The following is a 19,421-nucleotide window of genomic DNA, read 5'->3' as shown; positions in this document are numbered from 1 at the left end:
GAAAATCTCTCAAAAAAAAAAAAAAAGAAAAGAAAAACATCTGTCTGCCAATCCCAGTGCCTTGGATAGTTGCAATGCAGGATTGAGTAGAATTACATTGTTTTCCTCCTACTTACAATTATCTAATCCAGATACGTATTTTTTACTGTTAGTCTTGTACTTTTAAGTATTTTTCTTTTTGGTGAATGATCTCAATAGCTTCTGTTGGGTGAAAGATCATATCATCATTCAAAATGACCTATTTTCTCTTACTCTCTGCCTTCAAATGTGTCGTTTCTTCCCTGAAGAGTTCTTCATGCATCTCTTGGTTAACATTAGGATTTCTTCAAAAATGAAATCAAATATTGGTTCTTCTGTGACAACTTCTCCAGATTATCCTCTCTTATTCTGTGTTGGGTATCTCCTCTGAATTCCCACACTTCAGGTCTTACCACAGCATGTCTTTCTCTGGGAAATGATTGACCTACAGAGCCACAGGCTCCGTTATGGTGAAAACTCTTTTATCCTTCCATTTCCAGCATCTAACATGGTGTCTGAAAAGAGCAGAAATAAGTGAATGAATGAGTAGTCCTAGAATCATATTGAGTGAAATCTTTGAAACCACCCCTGTTACAGGCAAAGAATCCCTTTATTATAACTTCAAACTTTAAACTCGGGATGCCCATTCTTGTACAATAACTTCCTTGTTCCATTCACGTAACCGCCCAACGTTCTTAGAATCATGAGATTTTGAGAAAGTAAAACATCAGTATGAGAATGACTCCTCCAGACAAATTTTTGTCTTTCTTGACATTTACATCTTATATGTGAACAGAACTTTATAACTCAACTACTCACGATAATAAGCCATTTTAATACAGTACTGATTGAACACCTTTCTCTAAGAAGGTCACAGTGCTTTACATATATTATCTAAATTGTCTAAAGAATATGCCTGAAGTATGGTGATCACACACTCAGAATTCACCATGGTCTGATAGTGAGACCTCTGTGAAGTTGATTTTACCCCTCTCTGGGGAAAAGACCAAAACAAAGTTCAAGCCTATAGTGGTAGTAACCATTTTATTGCTACCTGTTACTTTGCTGAGCCTTCTGGATAGTCTTAGGTCAGAAACTGAAATAATTCTCTCAGTAGCTGCAAGAAAACCAATAGGTTAAGTCTTAGCGTAATACTAGTTATAAAGGTATGGAGATAAAGTATTACGGGAGTTCTGAGGAAGGGAAGATTACTTTCACCTAAAGGGATATTTCAGGCACCTTCAAAGAGTGTCTGGCTCCAGCAGTGAGTGAAGCCTATAGTTCTTGATCCAAGGCTCAAGTGGCCAAGTCCCATGTTGGACGTTTTATGGAGAAGCAGTGTGGTAGAGGGGAGTCATCATTAGACTAAGAGTGTAGAGATTAGATTTCTGATCCCAGCCCTGTCATTAACCAGCTGTGTGTCCTCAGTGAAGTTGTTTATTCCCATCACACCTATAAACTGAGAGCACTGAACTATATGACTTCCAGGGCCTTTTCCAGCTTTTGAGTGGGATGGTTACCACTCCCAGATCCTTTAGTCCTCCACGTGCTTCCCAGATGGATCTGAACACTTGGAACACTCTATTTGTGCTCCTCTTTAGGTGTTTACCACAATTCTTTTGGATGTATATGCATATCAGCCAGCATGGTAGACTCTAAGCTCTCTGAAAGCAGAAGCCACGGTCCTTTCATTTTTGTATCACATACATAATGTAGGTGCACTTTCCTCATTTCTCCTTTATCTTTAACCTGTGAATTTCATGTCTTTTCAATACATTAACCTGTGCGAGTCTTTCCTATCTTAGGAGGAGACACCACCACCCATCTTCCATTCCTGCCCTGCATAGAGGAGGTATCTTTCCTCCATTTGCAGCTAATCTTCTTCAAATAGTGGCCTTTGTTGTCCTCCCCTTGACTCCACTTTCTACAGTCTGGCATTCAGGTCCCCTATACTTCCTAGAAATTGCTTCTGATAAATCCTCCAGGGAACTTTGAATTACCCAATCCCAAAAGGTACTTCGGTGTTTCATCAGAGTCACTAGAAGTACTTGTTCCAGGAACTGGCAGGTGTCATAGTGGTTAAGGCGCTGGACTCCCACATGGCCAACAGTGATTCAAGCCCGAACCTGGTGACGTGCTTTCTCACTTTCCATTTCACTTTCTCTATGTCTCTGTCTGGTCAAGTTAAAAAATAATAATACCTAAATTAAATATATAATTCTTTAAAAAAAGAAAAAGTAGTACTCGCTCTGACAAATCCCTTATTTCTGATAAAGTGTATCTTATTATCCTCCTCTCATGGCTTCTGCAAGGTTGACAATTCCCTGCTTCTCCTGCTCCCCTGGTGCCCTTTGCTCTGTCCTCCCAGACTTTAAGCTTAAACCCCACATTTCCAACTTCTCTCTGTGGCTCATAGTCACATCAAAGTTAGCATGTCCAGACCTGCACTCAGTAACCTCCTGCAAAATGATTTTCTCGTGTGTTCCCTGTTTGGGCAGTAACCTACACTCCATCTGGATGTCCAGGTCTGGAGTTCTTCATCCCCATGACCAGCTAGTTACCACTGAATTAATGATCAAGATCACGCAGGCTAGGGCACCTACCCCCCCTGTCCTGCCTGCCTACTATGTCTTCTTTTATTCTCCCTGCATGCTGCAAAAATGACTTTTCTCTAATACAAATTCACTTTGTGATCTTTGCTACTTAAATCTTCTCACCTGAGCATAGATTTTTAGAAAAAATTTCAATTCCTTAACTTGCAAGACCCTGTAAGACCTAGGTACTGTCTGTCTACTTTGTAGCATTATGACCTTCCTGCTTACATTTTTAACTCCTTGAGAGAAAACTGTGCTCTCTCACTTCTCTCCATCCCCCCTCCCCCTCTCTCTCAGAAGTATTTGCCATAGGGCATGTAAGCTCACCAGAGAGAAAGAGAGACAGAGACAGTGAGAGAGAAAGTAAGAAATCACCTACCTCCCATGAGGGAATAGCTATGACGCAATCCCTCAGCCTCCATTTTCCTCCTGGGATTTTGAGTGCACACACACACACATGTGCCCAGCATGAGTTTTAAGCCACTGAGTCTGGGACTCAAACCATGGTCACCTATGTGGGAGTCCAATGACATGGCCACTAAACCATCTGCTGACCCCCTTACCCCTTCTCTTTACATAAGATAGCCCATGGGTTTCCCTTGCCATTTCTTTCTTCCTTTCTCCGCTGGCCAGCCCAAGCCCTTGAGCCAGATCTCACCTGTGCTAGGAAGTCTTCACTTTCCTTGACAGGTAGATGTATGCACCTGTGTCCTGGACTGTCGCACTTTCTCTCCTGCCTCTGCCCTGGCACTACCGCATTGCTCAGCTGTCTGTTGGCAACAGTTTCTTCCCACAACGGGTGAGCACCTGCAGGGGAGAAGCTTCTTCACCTGGTCTTCATCCCCAGTCCTTACCTGCCTTACCTGAAGCCTGACAAATGGCAGCTGTTTCTTCCTTGATTGCTGAGCAAGTGGACAGATGCAGACTGGAAGAACAACCTACTTAAAGATTGTGCATCTCCCCCAAACATTTCTTTAGTCCTCCCCTCCATGAATGTAGGCTAGAGGCCATATTCCTCGTCCTAACCAGGGATCTCCACAGTTCACTTCTGCCTGCTTTTTGAGGTACACATTCTACTCTGTGCTGAAAAGACTGGTGTATTCATTGATCCCTAAACACCTCATCTTATTCTAGTCTTTCCTTCAGAGATTGAATATATTAATCAATGAAGTAAGAATCATAGACCCCCACAGTTCAAGGCCTACATTCTATGCATAAGAGCATCTTGCCTTTTTAAGAGAAACGAAGCAGCTCTGAGTTATTTAGCCTGATATCCCTGGACAGTCCTCCCTCTCTCTTTTGCCGCCCTCTGTCCCTTCCTCTTGTTTGTTGAAGACCCTGGCGGGCATTAGGTGCACATGTTCCTGACTGCCTGACGATAGTTTCCCATCAGATATGTGCCAGAGCCAAGTACCATTCTGTTTGCATTTAAATTAGATAAAACCCAAGGCTGTGGCTTGTAAGTGATGGAAGTCCACTGGGGAAATTAAAGGTTCAGAGAGAACGGACCCATTATAATAAAGGCATTTGCATAGCCAATGATTCCATCTACCCCGTGGCTTCTGTGTTCCTTGGGGTATGATGAGCTATGAAGCAAAAGGATCTTTGAAAGTAGTTTGAGGAATTTATTTTAATTGGAAATGGTGGTGGCATTCTTTACTTGGAGTAAACTCTGTGGATCAGGCACAGAAGTGTGATCAGTGCTCTGTGAAGAGCCATGGAACAACCACATCTGCCACAATTCAGGACCTCAGCCCCACCCTGTCTCATGTTCCTTCTACTCCTGACACATATTGAACCTGACCATAGTGTCCCTGCGTCCCTTTCTCCCTGTCCCTCTCCTTCCTTCTTTCTTTCCTTCCTTCTTTCCATTCTTCTAGTAGCTCTATATTCCTGTTCTACACTTAGTATTTAATAAAAATTATATATGGCACCGGAATCAATCAATGAATGCTAGATTACTCATAACTATTAGACGGAAGAAAAATCCATGTAACAGACGTCTAAATCAGCCAGAAGAGAAACAAAAATCTACATTTAAATTTGTCATAATGCATTAAGAGTAGCTAAATTTTTTCTTTCTTTCTTTCTTTCTTTCTTTATTTATTTTTTTTTTTTGGAGAGGTTTTTCACTATAGGGCGCGTGTGCTCACCAGACAGACAGAGAGAGACAGAAAGCGAGAAATCACCCCCCAGGGGGGATGGCCACGCCGCAATCCCTTCTCCTTCATTCTCCTCTCGGGATCTTGGGCATGCACGCACACGCGCCCGGCGTGAGTTTTAAGCCACCGGGTCCGGGACGTGAACCGCAGTTGACTATGCGGGAGTCCAGCGACATAGCCATTACGCTAACTGCTGGTTCCCAAGAGTAACTAAATTTTTTCAGCATGTCCCAGGCTCTGCTTATAAAGCACTTTACATGCATTTTCTCATTTCATTATCAAACCCTGCCATGCAAGGACTATCTCCATCTTACAGATGAGGAAACTGCAGCCAGAGACATTCAGACATTTGCCCACACATCACATAGGTGTCATGAATGGCAGAAAGAGAATTCCTCTAAGATAGAGGCAGAAGCTAGACTGAGTGGCAGAACTAGGTTTCATGCTCAAGTGTGATTTGAAAAGCCAAGCATTTCAATACTGTGTTCTGGTGCCCTGTGACTTAAAAGGTTTAGATTCCTGAACGTCAAACACAAACATGATTTTTAACATAGTTCATTTTACCTGAAACAAAAATGTCTTATTATTTATGTGCCCTTGTAATAGTATCAGTACTCTAGCTGAATAGTATCAGATTTCCGGGACTGTTTCTACAGTTGTCCAATCTGCCTTTACTTTCTCACTTTTGTATTTTTAGATGCATCATCCCATTCAGATGAAACCTGCAGATAGTGAAAAGTCAAACGGTAGGTGGTAACCAACTGTCTTGTTTAATCATACCTGCTTCCTGAAATTAAAAAGTCCCGTGGGGGAGGGAGGAGCCAGCCCGAAGGGCTTTTTCTCTTAGAAGGCTGAGGACTGCAGTAGGAACCTTCCACCCTCTACTTTCCTGCTTCATTTATCTCTGGCTTGAAGATCTATGAGAATGTCACAAGGAATGGTTTTCCTGTTCCTCCGTTTGGGGCTTGCCCTGTGTAGTGACCCTGCAGCATTTGGCTCTTAAGTTATCTCCTCTGACAGAGCAACATAAGGACCCCTGATGGGGAGCTCAGAGGACACTATCAGAAAGGAATTGCCCATGAAGAAAAAGGCTATCTTTTTTTTTTTCTTTTTCCGTTTGGTCTGCTTTGACTTGGAGACTATCTTATGGCAGTGTTCTCTAAATTGTCCTGGTGCATTTGCGTCAGAATTCATTCAGAATTCAGTCTGCTGATTAAATAAATGTACACCTGGTATAAAAATACGCATTTGATGAGGTCCATGAAATAATTGGAGTTTGCCTCTCTAAGACATGAGAGGACTGATAGCCATGTTTCTCCCTCTTAAATTTTCACCTCCATTTCTGCAAGCTTCCTGGCCCTGTTTTGCTCTTTTAATGTACTGAAATGTATGTTCAAAGAATCGGCTACCTTCCTGGGCCACAGAGCTCTATGTCCCACCAGACTGACATAATCAGCACTGTTTCTTCCCACGGCAGTTTTGCACCTCATTAATTAGTAATCAGGGCAGAAGCCATGCACTTGGAGATCTGCATATCTGCAAATGTAAATTATGATTGGGCTCTAAATCTCTCCACAAGGTATTTTTTTGCTAATTGTAGTGCATCCCATTTTCTGGCTTCTCCACAGACTAGAAAGTTTTGAAGAAAATTCCAAGCCCTAGCTCAGTGCTGCTGGTGCTTGTTTTATCAAGCTCTCCTCTCTCTGGTGGTAGACTTTGGTGCTTGACCCGCTGTCCTCTCTGCCCTGTGCTTTCCTTAGGATTATTTCTCTTTTTCCTAGACTGCTTTATCACAAACATGACACTCCGTGTCAGAAGTTCTAAAAGCTGCCGCTGCTTTGCCACAAGTCTGTGATGGGGCCACTTCATTTTTTTAATCAGCAGTTACTTATTGGTTGCTTACTGTGTGCCAGGCATGTTGGTAGGGGCTGGGGCTGCAGCAATAAATTTGAAAAGGAAAAAGAAAAGACTACAAGGGACTGACCTTGGCCTCGTGGAACTTACATTCAGTTCACTGATGTAGGTGCCTGATAGTCACTTAAACACAGAACTTGAATCTCCCCATTACTAACAATGGGAACGACCATAACTCCTTCAGATGGTCTGGCTTTTTTTTTTTTTTTCTCCTTTGAGTCTCAAATAAGACATCTGTAACCGTCTTTATAACTGATAGGGCACTTCTGTAAAATGTTGATTATTGTTAGTATTATGCAGAGATTTTCCCCTGCCTTATGAGGTACCTGTCTCTCTATTTAGAAGGCCATTGTCCCCTGTGGATTCCTTGAGTCCTTTGACTCCTGGAGGTGCATGCTTGCGGTCTGTGGTCTTCTTCAGTGGGAAGGAGAGGGACGAGTCTTGTATTGGTGGGATGAATCGTATCAGGGGAGGCCATGTCACACCTTCTAGCTGTCAGAAAATGCGCCCTGTCCTTCAACCCCATAATTCTCTAAACTGGATGAGGACAAAGGATGAAGTACACAGACAAGGTTTTGCCTTATCATACCCAGCCTTACGTTGCAGTTAGAAAAACACGACAAATGAGAAGACTGAGTTGAAACTCCCGAGTAATTGAACATGAAAAGATTTCTTCCTTTGCATTTTCTAACATGCATATACACACCCTGACTTAGAATCCTTTCCATAAGCCAACTGCCAGGAGTTCTGAGGGATTTGTTGCTGTTGCTGTCCAAGATCTACTCTGGACACTATGTACAAAGTTTGCTTTGGGTCTACAGCAAGAGAATAAAACTGTCATGGGTGCCCCCAGTTTTGCATGATCTCAGAAGCCAAGGAGGATTGGGCATCATTATTACTAAGATTAAGAGAATACCGAAAAAATATGCCATTGTTCAGGAAGCAGCAAAGGGCAACAGTTAAGAACTATATTGAGAAGCCTAGAGTGGACTTCTGAGTCTGCACTTGTTAGTTGTGTCCTTGGACAAGTTACTTAACTTCACTCACTCTGCACTTGTTAGTTGTGTTCTTGGACAAGTTACTTAACCTTACTGTGCACTTGTGTTCTTGGACAAGTTACTTAACGTCACTCAGCCTCAACACCTTCAGCTGTAAAAGGGGGACACAGTAATGTAGTCTGAACTCTTTTTGTAATGCCTGCCTTACAAGGTTGTTCGAGGATTACAGAAGTTAACATCTGTAAAGAGCTTAGCATAGTATCTGGCACATAGTAAATATCCAGTAGCTAGGATATGCTGAATTAGCAGCATAATTCCACTGAGGCAGCTGTTTTGGTGCATTTTGAATGATAGAGGCTGGCACGTCCAGGGTTGGGCTGTTCATACCGAAGCATGGTTCTGTATATGAGTGGAAAACCCCTAACTCTTGTAATGAGGCCAATTCACCCTTTACGTGTAGATTGACCTTCATTTTCTGAAAAGTCAAAATGTGTAAATGGATTCGAAGCTGCTTTTAAAAGGCTCTTCTCTGTAGACTCAAACACAACTTCAGTTTGCATAGGCATAAAGAGGTTTCAGGGTTCACATTGGACCTGACTTAAGAATCAGAAGAAATGTATAATTGTCTAAAGCAAGTGATAAAAGCTGCAAGCCTTTTCTGATTTCACATGGCATTTTTGACAGGTAAGCATAGTTTCAAAAGCTCAAAGAACACAAAGATTTCTTTGGCTCGGATGCTCTAAATAGCTTCTGTAGTTGTGAAAGAAGTATAACGAGCTCTAATTGCACTTTTATTGAGTTTGCTGACATTTATGGATAGCACAAAGGATTCATCACAGTTAGACAGTTACTGTCTTCATTATCAGTGTGTTCAGATTTCTAAAACTTTGTATTTGCAGAGCAAGAAAGGGCTGATAATCACAGATTAATTAGTGATGGACAAATGGATTTGAGAATAGCAATCACCCTCTGAAGTCTTTGTCCACCTAGAGATTCTGATAAAGGGGACCTCTGTGGTGAGCCCAGTAATGTTGGATTGCTTGTAGGTTGGCCTGGCACTTTTGTTTTTACCTAATGGGCTTTCTAAATCTTCATGGCTTCTGCCCTTTCCATGGGCCCTCAGTTAAGCTGCAGCCTCTAGCACATTTATGCAAACTGCCAACATTTTATTTTCTGCCTGTGTTTCTACTATACGAGGTGTCAAGAAGGAAAAACAATTCTTTTCTGGATAAGCAATACAGTGCTACTGCTGTTTAGAAGAACACACTGAATAAATGCCCAGCTTCTAACAGAATCCAAGTCTTTTGTCATTTTTCTACTGCAGACAGTTGAGTGGTGCCATAAGAAGGGCATGTGAGGAGGTGTGAATTTAAGGTACCCACAGGAACTAGCAAAGACATAGTTACTGTCTTTCATTGTAGGTACCATCCATATACTGTTCTGAGTAGTGCCCAGTTCTTAATCCTCTATTGCTGTGGAAGTATCAGCTGTGAAAGACTGAAAATTAAAAGCAGTTGCTGAAGCTAGTCTCGCAGTGAATGATAAGAAAAGCATAGCGGTTGCCTCTGATTCCGTGCTTGGATCTTGGTAGCTAGAGCCAGCATTCACTATTATGTTGTGATTCTTGTCAGGAGGATTGTTTTTATTCTGCGGACAGAGCATAAATCTATCTTGCTTTATCCTTCAACCTCACAAGTTGTTGGGAGTCCTTAAAGCCTAGGATCCAGAAATGCCATTTAAGACCACTGTCTCTTTTTCTCAAGCTCTCCAAAACCTCCAGTGTCCATGGGTCAAGTTCAGAGCTAGCAGGAGTCAAGAGAAGTAAATATTATCAGGGAAAGATGGAGACCTGCAAAGCCTCCATTAAAATGAGAATTATAGGGCGTTTCCATCCAGTCACTTTCTGATTTACTAGAAGATGAAGAAATAATTTTGAAATTCAAAGTGGAGAGACTCACAGATTTGGAGGCAGTAATTAAATGCCATATGTTAGCACTAACACATTGAAAAGTTGTTAATTAATTCAGGCAGCCCTGAATACAGGTGTGACTTTGACAGATTGTACACCAGGGTGTTAGCACAGACTTACAATTAGGAATTAAAAAAAAAAAAAAAATGAAGTTTCTATTCCCCTAACTTAAAAAAGTCACCCCTTGGATGTAAGGTATTAACCCTTTCTCATTATGCTGTGAAAGGAAGCCTTGACATGGTTGCTGTTGTAAACCCCTTTCAGTTCTGCTGTTGATGAAAGGGACCCCATCAGTATGGTACCTCATAGAGAAAAGTATTTCCCTGCCCCCTTTCATTTGCCATCCTAGAGGAAAATCACTTTTCCCCCAGAGGACAGGGGCCTTTCCTTTTTATTCTTTTTTGTTTTGTTTGTTTTAATTCCCCTAAAGCACCTAGCAGAATATTGTAAACACAGTGGGCTCCGTTAAGCAATCAACTTGGGAAAAACTTACCAATAAAGTTATCAAAAACTGATGAAAAAGTTAGGTCAATTCAAGATGCTTTTGTTGATTTAAATATTTACAAACTGTTAGGGAATCCACAGAATGGTAATCCTGGAAATAAATTTTATGAATAAATTCTCACCAGAAAATGAGGGAACCTCGAGGGAGGTAAGCTGGGTATGTTTAGTCATCTCCATTTTGCCGTTAAAGCAAACACAGTCCGACTGTTAAAACCTCAGAGAAACTTTGGCTAGTAGAAGACTGCTGATGTCCAGCTTCCTTGGTACATACAAGAGCATGTGAGGTCACGCAATGGAGAAGGAAATTTGCATTTAATTTTTTTTTAAATTTTTATCTACATTTATTTTATGCTGACTTTATGCCCTAAGTTTTTATTTCTTCAGTTTCTTCTGGGATATCTTTTTCTTCTGTGCGACTTCCTCTTTCGGTTTCGGAACAATGTGCTCCTTTTCAGTGAGGATCATCTCGATGTGGCAGGGGGAGCTCATGTGTGGGTTAATCCGCCCATGAGCTCTGTACATAAGCCGGCACACCTTGGGTGCCTTGCTCACCTGAATGTGCTCAATGACCAGAGACTCTACATCAGCCACTTAAGTTCAGCGTTACTCTCTGCATTTTTAAGCACATGCAGCAAAAATTCACTCTTTTTGGGCCACTGACCTCGTGTCCAGCCCCACTGTTTAACCTAGACACATCTACCAACTCCACCATTGTAACGACAAAGAGGTACACGATGCTTCTGTAAAGTGACATCCTTCAGCTACTTAGTGGCTTTTCGGATAGGCATACCCTTGATGGCCTGGGCAGTTTCGGGAGTGTTCTTAAAGTGAATGGGAAGATTTGAACCTCTTGATTAGCATGACTTTGTGAGGTTCTCTGGGTTAAGTGACTAGTGAACCATTTTCAAAGATCACCTCAGGCCACTTAGGAGAAGAAGGAAATTTGCATTTTAAATAGCAGATGGATGATGCTGGCTTCCCTTTTTTCCCCCTTCACTAATACATGTTATTTTTAAAAGTGAGAGTTACTTACCTTCTTACTGCCTGGTTAAATTTATCCTTAGTGATGGCTAGGAAGTCAGGATTTTTTCATGAGGGTTTTCCATTTCCTTAATATTCATCTTGGGGGGGGGAACATTTTTAAGCTTACTTCGGAAATGTATGATGGATTTGTAGCAACACCCTGAAGCTCAAAACTTGCACACTGGTAAATCTACAATTATGATTTTGTATTAAACAATCAAATCAAGGACCAAGTGAGAATTTTTCATTTGCTTTTGTTTAAATGAACTAAAACCACATTTTTCAGGATAAGAAAAACTATAATAGGATTTTTTTTAGCATTATTCTCATGAAGAAACCAGCCAGTTTCCTGGAGGTAGGAGTCCCAGAAGTGAGAGAGAAGAAAGAATAGGAACTATGAACTAGAAGATTTTCCCTCCCATCTCTGCCCCATTTTTGTCAATGCCATCCCTTTTCCCTTCCCATTCAGGGACTGCCACATCCTCATAGGACCTGCCTGGTCAGAATTCTCACATGCTCAGGAGTCCAGGCATCACAGACAGCCAGAAGTCGATCTGAGGTGGAAGACCACAAAGGTTCCATCATGCCGAGAGCTCCTTGCCAGGGTATCTGCCACTGATGAAGCCAAGTTGTACTGGCATTACCCTTGATTTCCTGGGCTTTTACCAGTCCATAATAGATCAGTGGTACTTACTGTGAAGGGAGTAAAATGAAATTTAATTGAAAATTTTTCATCCACATAAAGGAAGTCAAGTCCTCAGGGGCCTCCCTCCCAAGATTCTGAGCCAGAGTGCCTGTTGTCCATGTCTCCTTTGACGAGTCTCAACCCAGCCGTGACCTTTGACTGTTACTTTCCTTATACATCTGTATATAGGGACAGTCCCTATTTATTCCTGACTCTGGACCTTGTTCCCCAATCTCACTCCCCACATATCTAAACCCTGCTATGCTTCTTCAAGTCAAGCTTAAATTCCACATCTTCCATCAAGCCTTTCCCAACTATGAACTGGTGCACAGTTCATGGTTTACAAATATTATAGAGTTGTGGGTTTTGACCCTTATTCCTCAGAGCCCTGTAGTTTCTCCTAGTTACCTTAGGATCTGTCACAAGTGTGGAGAGAGGAGCTGACCCAGTGGAAGAGATTCTGCAGCTTGCCCAAACATTTCCCCACTCCCAAGTGCCTTAGTCATCGAAGCATATAGCTGGCTTCCTCTCCATTTCTTAAGGAAGAGAACAAAAAGAAAAAAGGAAAAAGACTAGAGTTTAAACTTTTATTTCATGAGCAACAAAACTGAGGTCCTAGAGGCCAAATAATTCTTGAAGGTCACACATCAATGGCAACACCAGAACTAAAATGACCACTGCTCTCTTTTTTAGCCTTATCTCATTTCTCTGTCCTTAGAGAAAACACAGTAGAGTGGAAAGAACCCTGGGCTGGGAGTAGGATACCAGGCTGTGGTAAGGTTAGACCATATAGTTGCTGAATGACCCTGTTACCGAACTCAAATCAGGTTCGCTCCCCCAAGCGCTATAAAACCAAGCCATAGGCACATGGTGTGGTGAAGGAAAGTACAGCTTTATTGCAAAGCGCAAAGCAAGGAGAGTGGGCAGCTCATGCTGAAAAGACCCAGTCTCCCCGAGATGTTCCTCACATGTGTTTTTAAGGGCAAAATTAGGGGCAGAGGTCCTAGGCGCATGATCAGTTCAGTGATTGGTTCAAGAGGGCATGATCATCTCTCATGGGCAGTCTTGATTGGTGAGGCCTTAGATAATCAAATTCCTCTTCAGGTGTCTGGAACCCTTCATCCTGGAGTCTTTGAGCTCACAACCAGCAGTTTCCAGCCTACAAGACATCTTACATATTGAAATGAAAACCTTCTTTCCTTTAAGTGAGAGTTTTAGAGGTCAAATGGCCCTCACTCATGGTCCATGTTGGTCATTATCATAACCAAAGTCTGAAGACTTACTCCTTACTCTGGGCCATTACAATGAAAAATGGACTTTATATTTCAGGAACCCTAGAAAATACCTTAGGGGGTCATTGCTCGGTTTCAACCCTAGGCAAATCCCTTCCTTGAAAGGCCTCGGGGATCTCTTTTAGAGATAGGCAAAACATCTCTTCAGTTTTATTCCAGTCTGGGATTCTGTCACAAGGAACATATAGCTATCTAATTTAGGCTCTTTGGAGCTACACTGCTGCCATAGCAATCACATGTGGCTTTTAAAATTTAAATCATTTAAAATTAAACTTTAAAAAAAAATCAATTCCTCATTCACACTACCCCTTTTATGTTCTCAGTAGCCACAAAGTGGCTTTAGCTAAAGTGCTATCCAGCACGTACACTGGACAACACTGCTTCAGAGTACACCACCCCATGTTGTATTACTCCTTCCTAAATAGATTCACCCCAGCTCCTGCAGGGCTGGAGACCACGTCTTCTAAATTCTGACTTCCAGAAGCAACTGACCCAAATAAATCTGGAATGAATGCTGATTGGTTAAATGAAAAGATGATACTTATTGTCCAGCAAAGGACAGAAATAAAAACCTAATAAATAGCAATGACAGAATTTTAATACAGATTCAAACAAAGTTCATCTTCGGGTATCAAGAGCCAGCCCTGACCCTAAGCCTGTTGTGCTAGTGCAGATGACTGTCCTGTTATTTTAATCCTAAGAAATGGATTGACATGAAACAATAGAAACTAGGCAGGGCTGTTCCCCATAGGTATCTATGAAATCCTAAAAAGGAATGTCTCTTCTGAAAAAGGCTCCAAACACTGTCCTAAAATAATTTATAACCTGGCCTTTGAGGCTAAATGTAGGTCACATATCCTGAGCAGAGACAAGGAGCTTTTTGGGGTTTGGGGGGTTTTTTTGTTGGTGGTGGTTTTTGTTTTTTTGTTTTGTTTTGTTTTGTTTTGTTTTCCAGACAAGGAGATTTTGAGGAAAACCTCTCAGGTCATCTGAGACTGAAAAAAAAAAAAAAAAAAAAAAATAGTTACCTTATCTTTGCCCTTTTGTGTTCCAAGGTTAGAAATTGTGTGTAGCGCAAGGCATTATGCTGCATGGGAGGCTGAGGCCTGAAGATCATGAGTTCAAGGCTGGCCTGAGCCACATAAACAAGGCCCTATCTCTTAAAAAAAAAAAAATGAATTTACGTGTCATTCATGGAACCCAAATACATTTTTGTTCATCAAGAATCCTACCTCTAAGTGGTTGGAATAGTATTCCCTCCTCATTGTTCTTTTGTCAGACTCTTAAGGGTCTCTCCAGGGTCGAGCATGGGGCCATCTGAGGTGATTCTCAAGTAGCAGCCTGTCCATTTTCTTCTCTGAATTGGCCTTCTCTTCAGTTGTATGTAACTAATCTAGCTGGTTAGAACCAGGTGTAAAACCTAGCCAGCACTGCCTCGGTAATGTTGTGGAGTGGAGGCACTTTCCTATCTCTCTAGAGAAATTAATACCTCTGATCTCTCGTTCTTACCTAGATCAGTAGGAATGAAGCTCCCTGAAATATTGAGTAAAAAATGTTTTTTTTTGCCCTTAAATGTTTTGTTAAAAGTTTTGTTTACTGGGGGCCAGCAGGTGGAGTGGTGATTAAAGGTGCTAGACCTGGAGGCTTGCTTGCTCTCTGTCTGTCTCTCTCTCTCTCTCTCTCTCTCTTTCTCTCTCTCTCTGTGTGTGTGTGTAAATATTTAAAAATAGTAATACCTTTCTTAAAGTTAAATAAAATAATTCTTTTTTTAAAAAAAGGTATTGTTTACTGTTTCATTATATCTGCTCTTGTTTTTCTTCTCCTGACTTTTCTCTTTTCCTATCGTTCAGTTAAAAAGAATACCTACCAGAAAAATTCTCACAACAACAAATCAAAGTCTGTATACAGAAATAACTCTGTGTAATGGTAGTGTTTAGCAATTACCCAATTACTTAGAATCTTTAGTGACCACATTATTTAGTTTCTGAATGGTAGGAAAGGACTTAACCGCAGTGTTCCGGGTCCTAGGGAGATGCTTTTGTTTAAGAACAAGCTCACGAAGAGATGAAATAAATGTTTAAGAGCGGCCAGGTCAGAGAGGAGGGCAAGATGGGACTGCAGATGGAGGAGGGCAGGTTAGAAGTCGGAGTTAGCCTTAGCACCCGTGTTCAGTTTCGTGTGCCTGGACTTAGTTCAATGAAGTGATAAAGCATTGATTACAAGGAAAAAAAAAAGATGAAATGGACTTTGCTCATTTATTATTTTTATCTCCTAGCTGTGGAAGACAGAAAATTGTTCATAGGAATGGTTTCGAAGAAATGTAATGAGAACGATATCAGGGTGATGTTTTCTCCATTTGGCCAGATAGAAGAATGCCGGATTCTCCGGGGACCCGATGGGCTGAGTCGAGGTGAGTGTGCTGTCTATGCAGTCTCTTTCCGTAAGTGCTAATTGGAGCTCTGTGTCACAGTCAAGGTAGACGTAGGCACTTGCATGCAGGAAGAGGTCACCCTGTAAAATATCCCACGTGACAAAGTTAACCAACCTGAACTTTTGCTGTAGCTGAAACCATCTCCTTTTATTTCTCAAGTTGAGCAGGTCTTCGTGCCGACATATTAGCTCAGGTTACACTGTCAGATGGGAAGCTGACCGGCTTCTCTATCACTGCACATCCCTTTTCAGTCTCAAACCAAAGCAGCTTGGGCAGGGGTGGGGGGCGGGTGAGGAAGAGATGTGGAGGGTGAGAAAAGATATTTGCTATTTTCATCGGAGTCTTCTGGCTGGCTGTCTGTGCCTGAAAGAAATGTTACGAGGCTGGCCCTCTTGATAGTGATGCAAACCAAGGGGACACTGTCAATGTCCACATGGAGTACAGAGCAGGTGTGGGCTCAGTACCTGGGTCTGCCTTGGGGTACTAGGGTTGTGTTTCAAAGAGTGAAACTTCTGGAGTCCCAAGTGCAAAGAGTTCTTTAATGACAGAAAAGTAACTTTGTCCCGAAGAAGTTTGTAGTCTCTTCTATGCCACTGTAGAAGCAAAAGCTGTGGCTCAGAGCCTCATTGAAAACCCGTGTTTCTCCAAGCAGCTGTACAACATAGGCGCAAATAACTGCCCTGTTTCTGCGTGTGCCTCCCCGTGACGGGGCTGCGTACCTCCGTAAACCACTCCTGAAGGTGGACGCAGTGTGAACAGTTGTCTGACAACAGTTCCCTGAGTCAGTATGAAGTAGGAGTATATATGGAAAACATGTTTTTCAGTTCTTATAAGAAATCTGTATTTTTGCAACGTGAAGAGGCTTTCATTCGGTTATTAATGTAGCTAGCAGTGCACTTTCCACGTGGCTAATTAGAAATGCTCTTACTCTCAGTCTCTGATTCTGGGCCGCACTGATACCCAAACCACATGTGGAAGGTTGGGTCAAAAGTACCAAGGCACCAGTGTTCACCCATGTCATGAGTTTTACCTTTTCAGGACCATGTGGGGAAGAGCATTGGATTTCTGTTATTTTTAGATATAAAGCTTCATGATGTCATCTACTAGAATGGAAGGCCCAGAGGATAAAAGTTTCACCTACATTGACTTTCAGAGCCCTAAAATAAAGGTAGTCTAGAGGAAAACTGACCAATTGCCAAGGTTTTTTGCTTGTTTGTTTTACTTTATTTTCATTTTTTAAAATTTCCTAGAGGACACTGGAGACAGAGAGGGAAGATAGGGGAGTGAGAAAGTAACCCCCAGGGGGGATGGTCATCCTGCAGCCTGTTCTCTGTTTCTCTCTCCTGTCAGGATTTTGGGCATGCCCACACATGTGTCCAGCATGTTTCTAAAGCACCTGGGTCCAGAACTCAAACCACACATTTGGCCATGTGGAGCCAGCCACCTTAACTACCATGCCACTGGGTGGTCCCAACTCCATGGTTTTAATTCCTATATTTTCATGTAAATGTGAAGGAGTTAAAAAAAAAAAAAGAGGGCAGACAGAAATCACAGTTTATGCATTCTCTAACAATCTGAAATTCCTGTTATTTGACACTCACTTAAAAGATGTGATTCTCTGAAAGCTGAGCAAGACATGATAGTTAGTGTGAGTGCTAAACAGCAGCTGCCATGCCAGAGGCTCACCTGTAGCTCCTCACCTGTCCCCTCGGTGTCAGCCAAAGTAGACCACCGTTCTGTCGGACTGCACGAGCTCTGACTCCAGCGCAGCCTCAGAAATAACAGGACACCGAGTGCCATCCTAGCACAGTTTGGGCCAGAAGAGCTTCGGAGCGCACTGGTCATCTGGTCCCCGATTATCACAATGGATGTGTGATCACTTAGACAACCCAGGAGCAAAAATACCCTGGGGACTGCGGTGTGGCTAGATGAGGAATAAAACATAGAAGAAAGACATGATATTTCTGTAAATGCTTTGCTGCTGTCAGTTTAGTCACTAGACACCCTCTACCTGTTGTTCTCGGTCACACTTTGCTGTTATCCTACAGTTCTCACTCCTCAAAGTTTGGGGGATGAAAAACAGACACAAAAGAAGGCCTTTCCATGAGTCATAGTGAAACTCAGCAACCCCGAGTTCCAGCCCCAGAACTTCTACTGACATAGAATGTGACCTTAGTCAATTAATTTTCCTATCTCTCCCTCAGTTTCCCCATTCATAAGTGACAGCAGTGGGGGGAGCGGGGGAGGACCTGCCTTGCTTGTCTCATAGGGAATCACCGATCACTGATGTGGCAGCTTTTGGTCTAGGCATACCAATGTGTGGGTTAGTAGCGAGACCTCAACCATGAGGATGAATGCTGGATTTCTGCACACGCTCTCCTGGCTTGGCCGCTGTGTGCAGTGCCCTCTGTCTCGCTCTCTCCATCTGTTCAGTGGGGACAGTACTAAGCACTGCTGCCTACAGCGTTTAGAGCTCCTTGAGCCTACATTAGTTATTCCTGCAGAGAATATTTTAAAGCAGCCACAACTTCCATGAGAAAGAGCAGGACACACAGTACTTAACAAGAGAACTTCGCTAATTTGATCTGCCATTTGGTTGATTAACCAGCACTTGACACTAGAAACCCGTTTCTGAAACAAGTTATAGGAGCCTCTCATCAATATTTTATGCAAATGCTGGCTCAATGTAAAGGGGAAGTTACTCCTCCCTCCCTCCCCCTTTTTTCAACAGAAAAGTAATTTCTGGTGAACTGATGAAAATTCCCTCTTGCAAAAAAGAAAATACTCATTTATTACCATTTGTTCTGAAATATAAAGACAGACAGTGGTACGTTTTTCAATTAGCAGGACCCAGGGACTCCTGGCTACAGGGGTCTGCTCCTAAATCAGTGTATTTGTTAAAAGAACAATTCTCTATACTACGATTTTTGCTTTCATTAAAGAATTGCTGTTTTCAATCAAATATTAATAAGTGTCTCCCATTAGTGGCACTGCAGATAACGGGCACTCAGCATTTCTGTGTTCAATGCCTATTGCTGGCTCAGCTATTTAAAAAAGAAATAAGGAAAAATTAAGTGAAATGAAAGCCTGGCTGTTGTGAAAGTTACTCCTTATGCAAAATCAGAGTGTGAACTGTTCAAGAAGAAAGTTCTTAAATCAAACGGATTATGACGAGAGAGAGGTGCACTTCTGGCTCGCCTTTTTTTTTTGTCTGCTTTGGAAACAAAGGAGGCAGCTAGTCTAGCTGGCTCCCCCCTTGGTTTCTAATGTCATTTCTTCTCTACTACATCAGTAGTTTCAGTTCCTCCCCAACAGAGCGTTAGGCTGAGGGAACTGCAGGCTTGCTGACTCCGTACCCCCACTGCACCAGAGTGCTGGCGGCCAGGACTCACTATGGACCTATCAGCCCTGTCAGACTCCCAGTAAAATTCACTGTTTTGTTTTGTTTTGTTTTTAAGATCTACCTAGTACCAAGAAAGAACTTTTAAATTTTTTATGTATTTATTCTATGAGTGAGAGACAGAGAACTGGCACCCCCAACGGGCTCTTCATGCCATCATCCACCCTCTGTTTCATGGACATGTGTATGCCCAGTACACTCCAGTGAAGTGACTAGACGTGAACCGAGAACCTTCCCACGTGGGTCGGCATCTCAGAGCATCACATTTTACCACTGCACCATTGTCCCAGAATATTTAAAGTCCTTATATTACTCACTAGCCATTTCCAGGACAGATAACCCTCAGGAAATCCTCCTAAGACTACATGGAAGGCACCCAGCATATGAAGCAACTCAATAAATGCAAGGGGTCTCAAAAAACTCATGCTGCA

General features: G+C 42.3%; 1 protein-coding gene across 15 annotated transcripts in view; it reads left to right on the top strand.

The window, feature by feature from the left end:
• The window catches only part of CELF2 (CUGBP Elav-like family member 2), a 744,392-nt gene that overhangs the window by 642,905 nt on the left and 82,066 nt on the right, over positions 1-19,421 (top strand). For 14 of the 15 annotated variants that reach the window (XM_027772460.1, XM_027772458.1, XM_027772463.1 and 11 more), the window contains 2 exons: positions 5,472-5,520; positions 15,435-15,569. In XM_027772460.1, the coding sequence (XP_027628261.1) occupies positions 5,472-5,520; positions 15,435-15,569 (184 nt within the window). Of the gene's footprint in view, positions 1-5,471; positions 5,521-15,434; positions 15,570-19,421 lie in introns of those variants that run through there. The other variant, XM_027772465.1, reaches the window with a different exon arrangement.

The sequence above is a fragment of the Tupaia chinensis genome, unplaced genomic scaffold, assembly GCF_000334495.1.
Source record: "Tupaia chinensis unplaced genomic scaffold, TupChi_1.0 Scaffold000275_1, whole genome shotgun sequence".
Taxonomy (NCBI): domain Eukaryota; kingdom Metazoa; phylum Chordata; class Mammalia; order Scandentia; family Tupaiidae; genus Tupaia; species Tupaia belangeri.
Note: the sequence above shows the minus strand (reverse complement) of the source record. Positions and strands in the feature narration are given on the sequence as shown.